Source organism: Aphelocoma coerulescens, chromosome 1 (assembly GCF_041296385.1).
Source record: "Aphelocoma coerulescens isolate FSJ_1873_10779 chromosome 1, UR_Acoe_1.0, whole genome shotgun sequence".
NCBI lineage: Eukaryota > Metazoa > Chordata > Aves > Passeriformes > Corvidae > Aphelocoma > Aphelocoma coerulescens.
Window position 1 is genome coordinate 15,537,696 of NC_091013.1, and position 18,909 is coordinate 15,556,604.

The 18,909-nt window shown below is 39.2% G+C and overlaps 1 protein-coding gene across 3 annotated transcripts in view; it reads left to right on the forward strand.

Annotated features, from left to right (window-relative positions):
- The window catches only part of SH3KBP1 (SH3 domain containing kinase binding protein 1), a 215,602-nt gene that overhangs the window by 119,083 nt on the left and 77,610 nt on the right, over window positions 1–18,909 (forward strand). For 2 of the 3 annotated variants that reach the window (XM_069001636.1, XM_069001788.1), the window contains 2 exons: window positions 421–495; window positions 10,377–10,573. In XM_069001636.1, the coding sequence (XP_068857737.1) occupies window positions 421–495; window positions 10,377–10,573 (272 nt within the window). The remainder of the gene's footprint in view (window positions 1–420; window positions 496–10,376; window positions 10,574–18,909) is intronic. The other variant, XM_069001711.1, reaches the window with a different exon arrangement.

Consider the following 18,909-nt stretch of genomic DNA (forward strand, 5'->3'; position numbering starts at 1 on the left):
CATTAGGAATGTTGAGCCACCATGAGTACACCATTGTAGTAATAATACTTTTTCAGGATTCCCCAGTGCAAGGCTGCATAAAATATACAAATAATTTTATTTGCAAATCTCACAACTTGATGGACAACAGACCAAACCCAAGAAAAATGCATTCTGTTGGACCTTGTAAATAACAGCTTTAGCAAAATCATGAGATTCTACTACCTGACATACATGCAGTAAGAATATTTTAGCTTCATGTACAATCAGATACGTTTGTTAATATTCTCGTCATTTTGCTAATGAGCCTTTAAAATGTTAGTGACTGAAAATACAGATTAAAACCTCTTCCTTTCCCTTCTTTTTGCCATCATTCGATCTCTTTACCCCCACCCTGCCCCTTCTCTTTTTTTCCTCTTTCCTTCTCTTGCCTGCTGTCAGGAAAATCTGCCTTTGAAGGGACAATTCTGTACAGAGTGGCACCGGCAAAGATTGACAGCTACAGACGTTATAACAGTGAGTGTGTTTCAAAATCATCAAGCAACAGCTTCAGTCTTCTGAACTGGTTTGATTTATCTACACTTGTAAATTGTGCCACTGCTACTCACTTATGGCTACTCTACGTGCACATACCTGTCTGTAAGCTGAAGTCAGTTTGCTGCTGATGAACTGCCCAGCCTTAATGCAATGAGAATGCACCCATTCCTCCTGTGCATGTGTGTGTTCTGTGTCCATACGATCTATGTGTGTAAGCCCACCGTAAATTGTGGATTACATTGGATGTTTTGGTCTCAGCTATGGATTGAATCTAAGACCATTTAGTCCCATCACTTTTGCCACCTGAAATGAGAAGACTGTTGATAATCACCACAAATCTTTGAGTTAAAAGTCCGTCTGCTCTAAAAATAAAGTTCCCATTGTGATTGTTGAATTCATAAGATACGCTTTGCTTCTCTTAAAGGATATTGTGGGTTTTGGTTTGTTTGAAGTTTTCTTTTTTGGTGATTTTTTAAAATTTATTTTTGATTTACTGCATGCTCTTCATTTGGCATTCTGTCTTTGACAGTTATTACTCACAGCATTTTGGCTGATACATTTTTTCTGCCTAAGAGAGTAAAAGATATAGAGCTATTTTCATTTCATGTTCAGGTTTTTGGCTTCTGCTTTTTAAAAGAAGGGCACATCCTGCTTTTCATGTTCTTTTACTGTCCTGGTAATAGAGAAAAAGAGAGAATGGTTACATCAGATGCAAGACAGAGGAAGCAAGAAGACAGAAATCTGTCCTTCCACCTGTTTCCTCATGGAGAAATCTATCAAAAGGAGTCACATTTGGTGTGACTAAGTGCAAAGTGTTCAAGCCTGTCTTCCGGTGAGCAGGATGTTGTGCTAGCTTTGGCATCTGCTTTTGCCCCAGAGAGCTTTCTCTTGAGAAGATCCATGCTGTGCTGCCCTTCTTCCTCCTTTATGGGTGGGAGTGATTGGTCTTCTACCTTTGAGGACCTCTGTCTTACGCATGTTGACAGCAAAGGATGAAGCAGTTGAGGTGGCATTATTCTGTTCTGATATTTGCCCTTACACCTTTTTTTTTCTTAACAAATCTGATCCTTTTTTTTTGAACAAAAATCTTCGTGAATGTGTGCAGCTCTGAGTATTTCCTCATGGAAAATTACCTCCTTGTCTACCAAAATTCATTTTGCAGCTCTTCTCAAGCTCTCACTCTGGCTGGAGCAGACCATGTGGCTGGTGGTCTTCAAATTTTTGTGCTGCTTCTCACTTTATAGTCTTCATGACTGCTTATGAAGCACTCAAATTTCATGCTGCTTGCTGAGTTCTTAGACCATCATGTCCTCTAATCCACCCATCTGATGAGCATAATAAGGATTTATGAAGTTGATTTCCAGTATGGTTGACTTTGGACTTTAGGATGAAGCTTCAAATCAGATGCAAGGTCTGCCTTTGGAGCCTTTAATTCCACAATCTTTCTTGGTAATGCTGTCCTAACATTACCTTTCAAAGTTTTCCAAAAGCCTACTCTCTATGCCCAGTCCGTTTTTCATTAAGATCTGTCCTTCCCCTCTTCTCAAGTCATTAAGGTAAGCATAACTGAAGTCAGGAAGAATTCAGGCACCTTTCCAGTTGTGCTAGAGCTCTGCATTTAGTTCTTCTTCTTAATCATACTGGCACATGGTTGTGTCATGTCACAGAAAATAAATTGCATCAAGCTGATTTCAGAGTGCAGGATTGGATGGGTGTCTACAGGAAAGCTTGATAACCAGCTGCAAGAAGACAGCTTAACCCATAGTCTCACATTGCTCTGGGCAAAACCCATCTAAAGTTTGTTTCTAAAGCTGATAAAAGAAATCTGGTTTAATGCTATCTCCCTTGACATTTGGTTGAGACTTGCATGTTTTTTCGTACTGCAGAGGTGTGTTACTTTCTCCATAAAGCTGCATCTCAGAAGGCTGGATATCCAGCTACACTTACAGCCTGCTCGTTGCTTTTTGGGTTGGAGCTGGTACTGAGGAATGGGAAACAAACAAAATCAGGTCATCTGGGGAAGTCTTAAACAAAACAAGGGTTTGCACTGTTGTTACTCTCAGAGATGCTCTTGCCTGCACACACAAAAAGGAGGGGTCCTTACCCTTTCTGCTCTGTCTATTGACAGCTCACTTCCTGCAAACTTACTCATCAAGTTCTTCCTGAACAAGCTGACTGATGGTGCAGCCAACTCCTTCCATTTCATATCTCATTTATGGTCCATATTTTAAGGCCAATATCCATGAGTTTATGTCTCCAGTGAAAACCATTTGGAGACATTCCACAGAATTGTTTTCATTTAGGGATGTCTGTTTAAAACAACTCATAGCTGCTCTAATTTCAGCTTGCTGATTTCTCTGTAAGTTAAACTCGAGTCAATTTATAACTTGAGATTAGTTATGCTTAGGGGATGCTTGGATTCACCTATATCACATTGCATGAAATGTTGCTCAACTTTGTAATCAAGCTTAGAGCTTTTACTTCACAAACACATGCTCAGGGCTAAATACTTTTATTTTGAAAGCTGTCTTCCAACTGCTGTGTTTAAAAGAAATTTTCTTACTTAACCAAGGCCTGTAATAGCTGTTGAATTAGTTGCTTCTTCTAGAGATACCTTCCACTGAAATATGCAAGATTGTCTCCTGCAGAAACATCCAGCCTTGCCTTTATATGCTGACATGGCTTTCTTGGTCATTAGGTATGCCAGGCTCTGCTCAGCAATAATTCCAGCTCCTTTGGCATTCTGCTCATCAACCTGCTGTCAGAAAATCTTTGCTACTGCATATGCTGGGTGAAGAGAGACACACAGTAACGAAAATTACTTACTTGTCATTTTGTTGATCACAGCCCTCTTTTCTCTCATCCTGCAACTTTCTTGCACCTCCACGAACAGCACTTCTTGGATTTCTAATTTTTTTATTTTTACCGATTTAGTTTCTCTTTCTTGCTTTGCTTTTTCTTCAAAGATGCAATAACTGAGGAACAGTGCAGATAAAATGCTTGATTTTACAAATATTTGCCTCTCTTTCCTTATATGTGGATCCACAATGCTGTCAGTAATAGCTATTAGATATAATGGAAGAAGATCAGGATCGTTGAAACAGAAATATTCGTGAGTAACCTCAATGTGTTCTGTGTTTTCTACTGCTCCACCACTTTTTTTTACCCCCTTTTTTTTTTTTTTTTTTTTTTTGTTCCCCTCCCCTTAATTCTTGAGGAATTATGGCTGGTCAGAGTTTCGACAAATCAATATGGTTGTTATACTTATGATGTTGTAAACCCCATTTAGGAATCTCTGAATGTGAGCAAAGTTAAATGAGAAACCTGAATGTGGATTTTAACAGTTCTGAAGAGAGGACAGTTACAATTTTGTATTTCACCTCAGCTTCTTACAACTTGCTTGCAAAAAAGAGCTTGTATCAAATACACAACTGCTACAGATGCTACAATGAAAAATAACATCTGAGAAAGAAAAATAATAAAATTGGGGAGGGAAATTTTCATGATTAAAAATAAACGTCCTGTTTGCTGGAGAACAAATGTACAGATGACAAGGGATTGGGGGTCATGTGTGGAAGAATTATGTTGACTGGGGTGAATCGTTAAATCCTTCTGTTATTCGGATTCCCGCTACCCAGTGGTTTTCCATGAGTTTCACAAAAGACTGGTGTTTGGTGAGTGGCAGGTAAAGAACCCTATTGCTGTGGTTGCTTACCTCTCCTTTCATGTGTAATAACATGTGCCTGTACTTGGTGGGGGTGGTGAAAAAAGTAGTCCCCAAATGAAGAGGACAATGGTACAGTTGTAGAGCTCCTGAACGAATGATTGCTCCTATTTGTTCTCACAGTACTTGGGGAAGTGGCTGGGGAGGAGGGGAAGCCACCAAGTTCTGTACTGATGGCTCTGTGCTCATGCTGCAGGAGATGCTTGTGCTGCACTGCCCTCAATGCATGCTGCTGTGTGGGGCTGGGCACCGCTCCCCTTCCCCCTGCATGACCACTTGTGCAAGCAGAGAAATCTTGGGGCATTTCTTATGTGGCAACAACTGTTGTGCAAAGGAAACGAACATGTTGAGAGCAAATGACAAAATGTTTAGCTGACACAGTTACGTTTTTTCAAGGAATGACTGAGAATAACAAATAATGACTAATATTGAGATAGTCTGCCTCAGCTATTTGTACATGGATAATCCCTCTTGGTAAAGAAGCATAAATTTGTTTTTTGAAAGCATGAAATTATCTTTAAACTAAGAAGAATCAACGTGTCTTTCTTCTACAGTAGTATTTAAAATCCAATTTCATTTTCTAGTTTTGATTTTTTATGATACTGGAATGTTGTTGGGGATGGCTTCAACAAAATACAGGATTTTGATAGAAAGCAAGCTCAAGACTAGTACCTTATAGGATGTGGGTATTTGTTCTGTGTTCACCAGTATGAGAGGAAAAGGAAGAAGGACAGTTCCTGTCTCATCTGCTGCAATTACCATGTATGACTTCACCACCTTTTTCAATCAGATTGGTCACCTGGGCGTTCCATGCTGTCATTCTCTAAATAGAAGGAAAGGACATATTTCCCCTTGCCTTCCTTCCCTTCCGTAAAAGCAAAAAAAAAATCCATAAGCTTCATTTACAAATGTATTTTTCTATTAAACACAGTTGACAGTGTTTCTCTCTGGCTGCCATACCAAATCAGGAGATCTTTTGCATTGTCTCAGGTGTGTGCCTCTGAACAGCTGACTTTTCCATCATTTAACAGAGCTGAGAAGTCCTTAGAGGGCCAGAGCACTGCTGGCTTATACTTTGTCAGAGTGGTCCATCTTTTGCCCAGGGCCATAAATTGTCAGCAGACAGAACAATCCAGAATAAAGAACAAAAATTAAATTGCCAAATAATATCTCAAAATAGAAAGCTCTGTAAACTTAGAACATATTCCCTTTTCTCCCCTGCCATTTTAAGCTATTTAGAAACAATTTGTTTCCTGCTTTGAATGGAGTTAATTTTATCGCAGCTGTTTATTTTAGTTTTAACAGCTTTAGATACACAACCCTTTATCATCCCTAACTATCTTTCTGATTTAGAATCCTGGTTTTATGCCAGCACAGTTCTGAGAGGCCATTGCTGAATTAAGTCTGATGTTGTGGTCTCTTTTTAATCCCTGTTTGAGCTAATCTGTTTTGGTACATTTCAGAATGTTGCTCTCAAAAGACCTGTAACTGCTATAGCAGGAGTGTGGTGTGTTTGAAATGTCTTGAGAAAACTAATCTCTCTTATATATCCATAGAGGAAAAAATGTGTGAAGTGCAAAATTCCTCCAGACAGTTTTGAGAAATTTTAATCTTCATGAATACTAAATGAGCTTGCATTTGTAAAGAGCATGAATCAACAAAGAATCAAAATTCTGAGTGCTTTTAAAAAGCAGTAGACCCATATCTTGTTCCAGCCAAAAGCTGGGAACAGTTGGGAATTTTAACTTCTTGCTGGTGATGGTGCTCTTGTTTGAGGAACTTACTAGAAAAATGCACCCAGTGCTTAGATTTGAGCTCTACCTTGTGGTGCTACAGACGATTCAGCAACAATAAATCTAGGTAAAAGAATAGTGTCTTTGTTCATAGAGCTAGAAATTTGAAGTGACACTCCCAAAAGACTTGAGAAATATGTCCTGAGAAATATTGAAGTTCTGAAAAACTTTCCTGCTATTAAGACTGATGTGATAGTAAGCATATTAGTGACCACCTTACTGATGATATGTTCTTAGCTTGTCAGCTCTCCAAATACTGACAGACCTGACAGATTCTAGAGAAGTTGATGTTAAAAAAAAAAAGTAGCAAAAAATAGTGAGAGGCCTGACTACTGTAGCTTTTATCCTGTAGTGGCTTTATTTGAGGTACTTAATAGCTGGGCTTACAAGAAAAGCAAGATGTTCCCAATGTTTCTGAGGACAGCAGTTTGCTGAGCTGCTGGCCCCACCCTCGTGCTCGAGTCCATCACTGTGGTAGACCACAGCTGTTTCAGGCTGAGTGGGTGTGCTGGTCAGCAGAGAGGGGGACTGTGACCACTGAAATTCACTCCAGTTTTTAATGTTCACTTAGCAACCTGACCTCCCTGCTAGCTGTGGCTCTTCATGAAGAAAATTTCATATTTAGAATTCGTAATCTGACAGTCTATGTCACTCATGTTCCTGCTTAGGTCCCAGCTGTGTCTATAGGCTACATTTGTCTTTTGGAGAAACTATCCACCCAGCTGTGTTCTGCCGCTACGCTGTTTGCAGTAGTGGCAAAAACATCCATGAAAAGCTGAAACAAAAAAAATCCAAAAAAACCACCAAAGTGTGTGATTGGAAGAGGAACATTTTTCTGGCTTCAAGAAGAAAGATCACCTGAGCCAAGCTGCAGGTGCACCAAGAGAATTGCTGACATGTATATACGATACACATATATACACACACACGTATGTATCTCACGCACACACACGCCCATAAATACATATATATACACATATATATATACACATATGTATCAGGGAACAACCCAATGAAAAAATAAATTATGAGAGAATTTATCAGGCAAGGGTGTTGCATAGTGTTGCATCCAAGTTCTTCATCTGTAGAAATCAGAAGTGTGTATCTCATGTACCTGGGGAGTAAGAGAGAGTCTCCTGAGCATGTCTTTAATAGTAAGAGCATATTAGACTATTTTCTGCAGGACTGTTTTGCACTTAAGCAGTGCATTATTCTTTCTTAATGTTACTGCAGATCCTCACTTTATCTGATTTGTTTTACAGTTTCCACTGCATAACGTTCTTCTCTTTTGTCCCCTTTGTCTCTACACTCTGGTCATGTTGTGATAAGAGCACAAGCAGGGCTTTTATTCTTACTGATTTATTAGTTAAGTACAGAGATCTCCTCAGTTTGTGTCAGTCAAAAAGTATTAAATTAGGTCATTTTCCTAGTTGATCAGGAAGAACTCTTCTTAATTTTGAAGGAGCTTTGTATCTGATCACTAAAATGCAGTTTAGTTTGGACAGGCCTCACTTCAGTCCATTCTGTCCTCATTAAAAAAAAAAAAAAAAAAAAGAAAGAAAAAGAGAAAAAAAAGCAATGCTGTTATTTCCTATGTTGGTTTCATTTTGAGGACTGTATATTGAGACAACTCTGAGGCAGTATGGAGAACGAACAACTCTTGGATTATCATCAAGCACAGATGGGTGATGCGTGGGAAATCTGTTGTGAGCCTGAGGTGAGGCTTCTGATACAAAGTGTGATGTCTCATCGCAGAAGAATGGTTGTAAAAGCTGAAGATGCTGTAATGAAAAACAAGTGATGACCCAGAAAGAAACAAAAGCTTTATTCTTATTGGAGCCCTTTGAGATTTCTGATCTTGCTTTCATGCAGACTTCAAAGATCTGAAGTCCATGTGAGCCCTGTTGAGTAATTCTCACAATTACTTTCACATTTTAATTCCATCCACTGACCAAAGTCCACATCTTCTTCTTCCACAATTAGGGATGCAGAAAACCTATTTTAATTGCCTATTTTTAAGATAGCTTTTCTGTTCATTTCAGGGAGTGGCTAAGAGCAGTCATGGATTCTTATCAGTTACTTCTGGAGGGAGGTCTCTTCACTGCTTCTTCCCTCCATCACAGAAAAGTTTGAGTTTTTGGCAAGGATGACAGTAGAAACCTTTGCCAGAGGGTAATTTTCCATATCACGATCTTTTGTTCAGCAAAAAGACAAAGATCACTGCGACTTGTTAGAGTTTTTTGAGTTGTGGATGTTTTATACTCAGTATAGTCAATTACTGACCGTTGTCTTTGCATTTAGAAGTGGTAAATAAAGTTGGTTCTAGCTTCTATCCCAGCCAGGGCCCCAGTGATGGGTAATTTGCAAAGCTGGAGAAAGTGCAGTTGGTCACAGCAAGGGGAGGGAATAAGAAAGGGGCAGTGACTTTGCCACACTGCCCAAAGAGATTTATACCTGTCTGGCTTAATTTACCCTTGCATCTCCCAGTGCCTCTGCTGGAAACACTGTGCAATGGCTCTGCTGTGGGTAGCCACTCCTCTCCTGCCCACCACAGCACGGAGCAGCATCTCAGTCAATGCTTAAATTCCCTGGTTACTGATTTCCTGAGGTCTGGAAGAGAAGTACTGTACAGAATTTATCTCACTGATGGTGGGCATGCCAGCATTCTAACTACCATAATAAATACCATAATTAACCAGATCTGAGGTTTTCTCCCAGGCCCTTCTTAGAAAAATAAAACATAAAGAAATCAAGACTTTTTCATATTTAAGAAAAGTATTGTAGTATAATTACTTAATATTTATTTAAATTCCAATCCTGCACAGCTTATGGAACAAATAACTTGTTCAGTGTTACTTGAATTGAATTGGATTGAATTGAATTGAATTGAATTGAATTGAATATCTGAAGAAACAGAAATGTTGCTGATGTCCAACAATAGGTGTGGCAGCCACTCAGAAGGCTAGAGGGCCAAAGTATTTTGCTTAGTCTGTGGTCTTTCTGTTTGTTTCTAATTGGGAACTTTCTCTAATTCTTCATTTATACTCCTTTCATGTTAAAAATACAGAAAATCTCAGGGCAGCGTATCATGGCTTTTCTGATTTTGGCTAAAAGTCCTGATCTGACATGTAATTCCTGATTTCATTTCCTAGCAGCACCCTGGTGTTGAAACCCTTTTAACAGATGGGCCTCTTGTGTCCTGGATCATGAAGTCGTATCTGGAGGCCTTAGGACTTGACTGGTTTCTGTGGTTCATCTGTATTCTAAGTTTTTTATGATGAAAATCTATTGCAATCACTTTGTTGATCTTGATATAAAAGTAATTAAGAAGATAAGCTTATTTGAAATTCTTCTTTCTTTGACTTGTAAGATCCACCCCTGTGACATCGTGAGTGGTTGTTAGGGAACTATGAGGATTCGAGTTTCTTATTGTTAGATAGAATTAGTGCTGTAGTAGCAACAATTGCTGTGGTTTTCCTGGAAACAGTTAATGTAGGGAGGTAGATTTAAGTGGTCTGGGGAAGGAAACTTCAGTGGGTCACTTTTGCTGCCAGTGGCTGTTTGACCTGATGCTGCACCTTTCTATAAAGTGGCTGAAACATCGCCTTATTGCATCTGTGGCCTCTGCTATTCGAGCAGAAGATCTTTTCAGATAAATGCAGATAAATTTTCCTATTCACTGGAAGAACTAATGCAAATCAGAATGTCAGTTTTGATTTGTTATATTCCTAGAGGATAGTGTGCATGGGTGCTTTTCTTATGAGGCTGTCTATGCTGCAGAGAGCTTTAATTTGCAGGAGAGAACATATTATGCAGCTTATTTGATTGCAAATTTGTTTGAACAGCTTTCAGCTTTATATTTCCCAGTTAGGTAACGTAGCTTTAGATACTAATTGCATAATTGGCTTGAGTCACACAGATTTAAGGTACAGCGTGCCTGATCTGACTGCTTGTTAGCTTTACATGGCTTTATACAATAAGTGCCCTACAGCTGAATTTAACTCTTTCTTTTATTGAGGCCTCTTCCAAAGAGGTTTTGCCTGAGGAATAAGGATTTTCTTGGTACTCAAGGAATCACCATCCTCATTTGTGAAGTTTTGATGCTGCGGTATGCATGTTTTGTGGATTTGTGGATTGGTGTAATTTCTAACCAGTACACCAATGTGATGAAATAAAGTCATTTTTCAAAGTCAAAACAAGTGCATGGCACAGAGAGCATCTTCTCTACCTCTTTCTTGTGGTTTCATTTTCCTCCAGAGGATGGTGGGAGGGATCATTTTCCAGTCACAGTCTGATCTGAAAATAGTGAGCTTCACACTTTCTTTCATCCCTCCTTTTCACAGGCCTAAAAGATGCTACAGGCTCTGAGAGTGATGGTGGTGACTCTTGCAGTACAAAATCAGAAGGAGCCAATGGAGGCACGACAATCCAACCCAAAAAGGTCAAAGGCGTTGGCTTTGGAGATATCTTCAAAGACAAACCCATAAAGCTACGACCAAGGTCAATAGAAGTTGAAAATGACTTTCTCCCAGTAGATAAGGTATGTGTCATTCCTTAATTGTCTCTTGGTGTTGGTTTAAAGAAGTTTTCATCTTTAATTTTGAGTTCTGTCACTGGCCAAAACTTGAAGCTTTATGATCATTATTTCCTAATATTTCTGTAGACAAGGTTCTGCTTTTTTTATTTTTGCCTCAGACGAGAAAGTGGATTCCAGGAAGGTTAGCTGCATGCTAAAATTAAAAAAAAAAAAAATTGATCTCTCTAAAGTATGTTCTTTAGGGAAACAAAAAAGTGCATGGTTTCCAATGAAGTCATGACAGAAAAAAAATCTGTGAAATCCTTCCTTTAAGTGAACAGTCAGGCTTGTATAGAGTTACTGATATGCTGAGAAGCATTAGGAGACTTCCACAGCCTTGAGTTCTGCTTGGGCATAGTTACATGATGCAGTTTCTTTGCCCCCAATTTTAGGAAGCTCCTGGGCTCTTGGTACCTCGTGTGGCAACTTCTCACCTTTTGATTCTTGATGCTTGTCTACTTGCCTGTAGAAACAGGCATTACAGCAATTAGACTTTTTGGCCTGCAAGATTATTTTTTCAACCTAGATAATTTCAGTGATCTGAAATGTGTGTGCTATAGCACAGCACCTACTCCCGCATCCACCCTAAACTACAGTAGTACAGGAGAAGAGGAGGTCCTGCAGAAAGAAGTGGAAACTTCTGAAGTGAATTATTCTGAGGGACATTTGGTTAATATTTTGCAGGTGACCATTTTTCATTCAGTATAAGGAGGGTAGGGAAGAGTTGGGATAATCTAAATAAAGGAAAAACCTAGACTGTATTATTGCTTGACCATTGGTGACTTCCTCAAAGCCTGCATGGTTCCCTGCTTGCTTTTGGTTTCTGGGTGGACTTCCTAACTCACATGTGGGGCTTTGTGGAGTCCTTTGTTTTCATGTGAAGTCTTTGCAAAGTCCTTATGAAGTGGTCTTCATTCCTTGGAGGAAAATCTTACTCCACTTCATAATAATGTGAAGTCTTACCTTTATTTTTCAGAAACAACAAACAGGTTTAGTACCCAGCCAAAAATGGAATATACAATTTTCAGGAAACTTGTAACACAGACCTTCCTTCCTGTGTTTTCAGATTTCTCCTAAAATTGGCATGGTTCGTAGAGAATAATGGCTCCATTTTGTAAACACAATCCATCACTTGTGTTTCAAATGTGTAGATAACTAAAGGTGATGTTATCTCCATCTTTGCTGTTGATGCCTTTTTCCTGTCTAGGATTAGGTTAACCTTTGAGAGATGCTGTTCAGAGGCTTCAGCACCATGGTCTTTGCCTACTAACAGCGCCAAAACATGAGTCAGTGACATAACATCAGTTAGGACTGCAGACCATTAACCTCGCTAAACACTTCTCTCCCGGCTTCAAGAAATTCCTTCCTTGTCATTGCCATGTTCTTTGCCATTTAATGCTGAGTGCAAGAGAATCCTGCATTAAGTTGGCCATTCCAAGCAAGGTCCAATTTAGCCTGAGAGCTCTGCATACTGGTTCAAAAGTGTAGCAATGTGTGATGAAGAGTGCCAAATCAGTCCATAATTTTCTCAAGCAATGTAGTTTTTGAAGGGATTTTTGCCCTGTTATGTGTTTTTCTCATTTACAAGTAGCCTTAGTTTTTCAATAACTTGTAAACTTTTGAAGAAGGAGAAACAATGCTTTCCTCTGTTCCCTTTCTTCTTTCTTTTTTTTTTTTTTTAATTCTTTCTGAAGTTTGGAGACCCTAAAACTCTTCCTGTTGCTTCTTCTTGATACAGTTATTGATGAAATATTACTGTAATGATACTTTCACCGTTTTTGATTTAAAATATTTCCTCATAACTGTTGTGTTTTAAAAAGCATCAGTAAGCTACTGTGAGGATTTTATAATGTGGGATTATTTATGACATGATAGTTCCCATGTAAAATGTCAGTCCCCATTTACAGAAGAATCAGCGGGGTCTTATTTTGTTGGTGTTGTCACTTTGTGTTCTAATATGTTTTCAATTTTATGAATCATAAGCTTAGATCATATTTCACACAGAATTACTGGGGTGTTAAAAAGGCTTTTACACAAATATTGGCAGGAATATGATGGCAGAAAGGTTTGCTGCCAGCTGAGCAGAAGCAGATGCCATTAGGCTCTCCTGTAAATCACCAGGCAGTTTAATGTGCTTCAAGTGTTTGCTCATTGGTAACAATGTGGGATATAATCGCCCTTGTCTTTTAAGGTGATCAATAAACTCTCAATAAAAGGCAAAACTGAGGAGCTGTGTGAAACCCCACTGGTTTTATTGGTGCACAGAATTCATTGCTTAGCTGTTATTTGTTCTAAAAATCACAGAGGCAGATTATCCTAGAGAAGTTAATGATGCAGTTGTGGCAGTTTAGTTTGATCAGCACTATAAGAGCTCTGCTTTTTCAGAAAAATAGAAGAATCAAATACTTATGCTTTGTAGTCCATTTGATTGCCTGTTGGTGCTGATGAGTCGACCAGTGGCCATGTATAAGCGGAATCAGATTCCTGGAGGCTTAGCTCTGACAAATTTCCATTACTGATAAATGTAAGTGAACTGTTTTACAATGCTGCACAATGACTGAAGTCATAGCTCACCAACAAATGAGTTCTTAGCAGCAATACAGGATGCATATAGACATGTTGTGCCTCCTGAGAAAATTCAGGGTAACACTCTGAAGTAGCACAAAACTTATGATCAAATAGCAATGCCTGTCTCACATGTCTTTCTTCTGCTCTGCATCTTCAAGTCATTTAAACAGGTGCTTATTCTTATTTCTGTTTCCTTTTTCATTTCATAGTAGCTTATCTAAAGCTTCTGTTTCTAGGTTGGACTTCCTTCCAATATGATCTATATGTTCTAACAAACTATCATTTTTTTCCTCTCCTGTGTCTAAGAATAAACCTCTACAGGTACAAGAAAATTAATTCAACCAATACATTCCTTAGTCTGAGTTAACTGTATTGGGTTGGTTTGTGAGTTGAAGCTTCAGCTTGGAAGTGCTAAAGACCATGATAGGTGAATATAAAATAAAAGGTCTTTAAAAGCTATTTTTATCTTTCTGAAAACTGTCCTTACTTCAGAAGAGACTATTGAGAGTATTTTTTACATTTTCCACTTGAGATATATTTGTAACTTTCTTCAGGCAAAACTTTTGTAGTTGGCTAGCAGTGGTGAATTTGAGCAGAGCTAGATTTCATGAACGTCCTTTGATGAGATCACAGTACTGTTTGCCAAAACTTAATGTAAATTATATACTCAGCCATCAACCCGGGGAGTATTGCAGACACTGTAATGATTTAATGTAGAAGGGGAGGCTGTCATGGCTCTACATTCAGCAGCTTGTAAGATCTAGTTAACTGGTGTTTAGGGATCCTTACTGCAAAGCACTGAATTCATACAGAATTTTTTTTTTTCTGTTCAGCATGTTTGGGAGAGGAGAAATGGAGAAGAACTAATGGAAGTAGACACAAGGGCTGTAAGGGCTAGAAGCTCCTGTCAATTATTAAGTCTACCTGTCCTTTGTAATAAGATAGAAATTTGTAAAGTCTGAGACTGAATGCCTGCAAGGTCTGAGTTTCTATTTCAAGCCAGCAAGCTGGGAACCCAGAAACTGTGGTGACAGTCTGTCTTTGCACACCTGTTCCATCAGTTCCTGCATGCTTGTTTGCAGAAAACATTTTTACCCCTTAATTTTGAGTTGTCATTTAAAGAGAAGTCTTTGAGAGACACAAGTTGGAGGCTCCTCCTGGTGTTTCTAAGCTGGCTGACGATGTGCCTGAGCTCTGCCTGCCCTGCTCAGTGGCACCCATGGTGCATGGCCAGTCCTGGCTGTGTGTGCCACGTGTGCCTGTATTTCATGGCTTGCTGCCACTTGCTTTGCCTCTCCGATGCCTTTGGAAGTGCTTGCTCCCATAATAGAAATGTTGGAGTCAGTGTTCAAAAGCCTGAGATTAAAAATGGATGCAAGCAAAACCACCTGGTACTGACTAGAAACACTATTAAAAACACCTGCTGAGGCAGAGAGCGCACAGTGGGAGCACCAAGTGTGTGTGCAGCACTTTGCACTTGAAAGCACAGATTTCTGGCATTCCTTTCTTCAGAGACAGCCATCGGCGATGGCAGCAGCAGACGTGGCAAGCATCAGCCGTTTGTCGAATTCTGTGTAGGAACAGAGGAAGCACTCATCTGTTCAAGCTACATTCATGTTCTGCTTTGAAGTTTCTGTCTGCTACAGTCTGGCATCCCTGTCCTAACCATTTATTCTGGTGCCATCTTGTGAGGAAAGCTACAGGGGAAGAAGGACCCTGACCCCCTTCTGCAGCTCTCATGAGAGCAAGGCTGCCTGCAGTGGGCTCTCGCTCATTTGCTGGTGTAACTTTCCTTGAGTGCAGTGTGGAAGCAGGATTTATGTGTTTCTTTCATTATGTGAAAAAATAGTACAGGTTTGCAGATGGTGGCTGATGTTTATGAGGCAGTGTGGACATTATAAATAAACACTTTAGAAGATTTGCTACCCTATTCTGGAGGAATAAGAAGGAAGGGTAGGGGAATTAAGATTGACAGGGGACAGTTGAAAAGCAGCTTGCCCCATTTTGGGGAGGCAGATTCAAAGCAGGACCTGGCACTAAGGGAACAGAATGGGAAATGCAAACATAAGTCTAAAGAGAGGAATAAATTTGATAACTTCAGCTGGCACTGATTCTCTGCTGAGTCACTGAACTGTGCAATGTGAGCAAGGAGTGACTCCTGATCTCCTGTATACTTCCTTCCCTTCCGTGCTATCCCATCTGTGCTTTCATGTTCTGTCAGGTTGGTTTCTAAAATGTTCAAAATGCCTGAACAGAGTTGTCCAGGCACCGATGGCATGGTTCAGCTTACACAGCAGTCTGCATTACTGGTTTTCAGCGAAGGAGGTTACCCACACATTGGTTTGTGCTGCTTGTGATGTTTTGTTAGTTTTTTCTGTTGGATTAAAGCAGATATTTGACTCTAAATGATTGCAAGTTAGTTGTTGTCCATGCCACAACACTTTACATGTATACAGTGGGACTCTATTCAGAAAAAATTTGTCAGTGTGAGAGTAACACATGAAACATATGCATGAAAATATTTTCAACTCATGTTTCTGACTCGAGCTGCTTGAAGAACATCTTAAAATAGAAGCAGAGTAGTGTAAGAAGTATTGATAGTACTACAAGTTATTCCTAAAAGCAATGTGGAAGGTCTGATCTGTTCTTCTGAGGCACAGCACTGAGCTTCTGCCAGATTGAGCTCTCCTGGAGGAGTGCTCTCTGGGAGGGAAAACTCCTGTTATTTCAGTCATGGTTTTGATTAGGAAATCTTAGGGCGCTCCAGTCAGAAAAACAGGATGTGTAGGTTTAAGCTAATGCAATTTTATTTCATAATAGGATGGCAATAAAAGTCTATATATTGCAAGTTGCTCTGCATCCAGCCGGTGATCATTAGCTCACAAGTCACTGTAAATCTCTGATTTTTAGTTGAGTTTGAGTCTGTACCATTACCAGGCCTTTTACCCCAACAGGCGTTCTAAAAGAAGAATTGTTAAAAACCCCAAAATGCTTTGCTTTCCTGTCTTAAAATAAAGCTGATTTCCTGAGTTCCAGAGATACCTGATGGAGACATAAACTGAATTTCTAGGAACATTTGTCTCATGTTTCAACAATACACAGAAAGTGCTTCCGAAAATAACAGTACTGACAGGCAAGCTAGCTTTGTTACTGTCTGATGAGCTTCAAGAGAACTGTTTCCTGAATCAATATGATATGTTTATTAATAGCAATAAAATCTACCCAAGCAAAATTAATTTATATACATTGATATGAAAAGATTTAAATTAGTGTAATCAAGACTTTAAGGGTAAACAGTTGTTTATAAACTGTCTTAGTGTTCCTAAGTAAAATGTACTTTTCTTTCTTGTCCCATTTGGATTTTGTTAGATAATATAACCGATGTTTTTATTACTACATCTGAGTTGGTAAGCTTTTAAACTTTGACAAGATGCTAAAGAATTGCTAATGAAATAACTTCTGATATTCTTAGCACACATTAACTTTGAAAATTGAATAGAGTTACGCAAAAATTTACCCACCTTAAAATTTGGTTATACCACTTCGAAAATTATATAAATAGGCTGATGAATGTAAACCAAACTGAATATAACCTGAAAGGTGAAATCTATGCCCTCATCTTTTATTGTCTATTTAGCTTTATTAGCTTGTGGAATTTTTCTGAAATGTTTTCTTTCTTTATATTTTTCCTAATTGAGGATTATTTTTTAATAGTCAAATGAAATTGAGAGCGTATAGCATCTTGTGGCTTGCTTAAATATAAATTTTTAATTTCTTCCAAATCGTTTGTGTCTTTCCCTCCCCTGCCTTTATTCAGTCATTTTAAAGTTGAATTTTTGTAGGGAGACAACATTAAGAATTTATAAGATTTTAGTGGAACGGGCCATCATGTTAATGATATTTCAGTTTCTTGAACATCTTTCTTCAAAAACAAAAGCCAAAACAAAGTCATAAGTTACATGAAATTTCAACCTTTTTTCCCCCCCACCAGAAAGACTGATCCATTCAGAATTTGTCATAAGCTCATTTTCCAATAAAGTAATTTGCAAAACTTTCTGCCTGGGTTGTTCACAGACGTTCTGTAAATTGTCACTCACATCCTTGCTTTTCCTAGCTGGTGGTCTCAAGAAGCCAGGGAAGACTAAGCTGGCTTGGGAAAGGAGAGGAAACTTCTTGCTGTGAGTGAGCAGAGGTAGGAAAAGGTCCAGATTTCCTGTGAAATAAACAAGTGGGACTTTTGTTTCCCAGGGATGGCCCGGCCCGTGACTCAGTGTCAGGGCTGGGCTCCCGCTCTTGCTGAACTGAGCTCATGCAAGGAAGGGGCAGGACTCCAGGACTCTTCTTGGACACTTCGAGCTGCTGAAAGGCAGCTTGGCTTCACAATGGGAGAGGAGGTATTTATTTTACAATTAGTTGGGCTTTTTTTTCTGTGGCTGTTTAAAACTGTATCATTATATATACTCTGCAGAGCACAGGTTTTGACTGTAGGGTTTTCTGGTTCTTCTGCACACTTTGGAGATGCTGGGTAGGTAAAAAGGAAACAAGGGAAAAGAGTGCTGAGGATCATGAAATCCATTCCTGCTATGGAGGTCCATATTAGAATATGGGGTTTTACTTTTTGTGAAAAACATATTCTCTCCTGGCTCTATTTAGCTTGAGGTTTTCCCCTTCTGCCTGTTTGGCCATTAAACTTGCACAGATGTTTTCTATTTCTATATGATGTGGTTTAAATTTTCTTACTCTAAAGAATAATACAACTTTAGAGTTAAGCAAGATGAGTTTAAAATCTTTGGATGTGTTGCTCTTTCAAATGTTTGCTTAGTAAGTGAAAATTCACCACCCCCACCCCCTGTTTTTTCCTTCCTAAATGCACTAACAAAACTGTACTTCTTCTTAGCGGAAGAAAAAAGGAAGAGCTTTACTAATTCCTCTTCTGTATGCGGTGACATTTGTCCAAGGGAGGAAAATTGATGTGAATGAGTGTTTTAGAAAATTATATTGTGACAATAAAACCTGCATGGAAATTATCTTTTTTTCCCTCCCGAAAAAAAGCAGCTAGAATCAACTGTTGCTTGTAAAATTTTATAGAAAGCTGAACGGAGACATACCAAGTAAACTGTTTAATTATTTGCAGATACTTTGGGAGCTCTTAGTACAAAAATGTACATTTCCCTCAACTTTGGCTTTTCACAGCTAAAGTCAGTAAGCTGTGTGCAGAAATGAAGCAGCAAGTTTTTTGAGTTGCTTTTTCTTCTAAAATGTGCCATGTGTCTTTCTTTTTTTCTGCCTTAAATAAAGAAAAGAGGAAGGAGGAAAGGAGGAGTGTGAAAGGAGCAGCCAGGCACTTGGTAGGATAAAAAATCCGTAGGCCAAGTTTCTAAGATGCCTTTTTAACGCTTTGTGTGTTGTTGGCATCCTGTGTTTCTAAAATAGTCCCTAAATACTAGAGATGTGAGCTTATATTATTACAGTGTGTTGACCAAGGTCTTTATTAAAGCTTCCCAATAAAAGCCAAGGAGAGGGGAGAGAGGGCAGCTCCTGGGGAGGAAGTCCTGATGCAGCAGTGACTGGGAGCCAAGCAGGGGCAGCTGGTGGCTGCTTTCTGCTGGGTGCCGGGCTCTTTGCCACACACTGGCCACCCAAAGAGCAGAGTCTTCCACATGGACAGCTGACACTTTCTTCTGCAGCAGTCTCTGTACCTAAAGCACTTGCTGGAAAGAAAAGCTGAAACA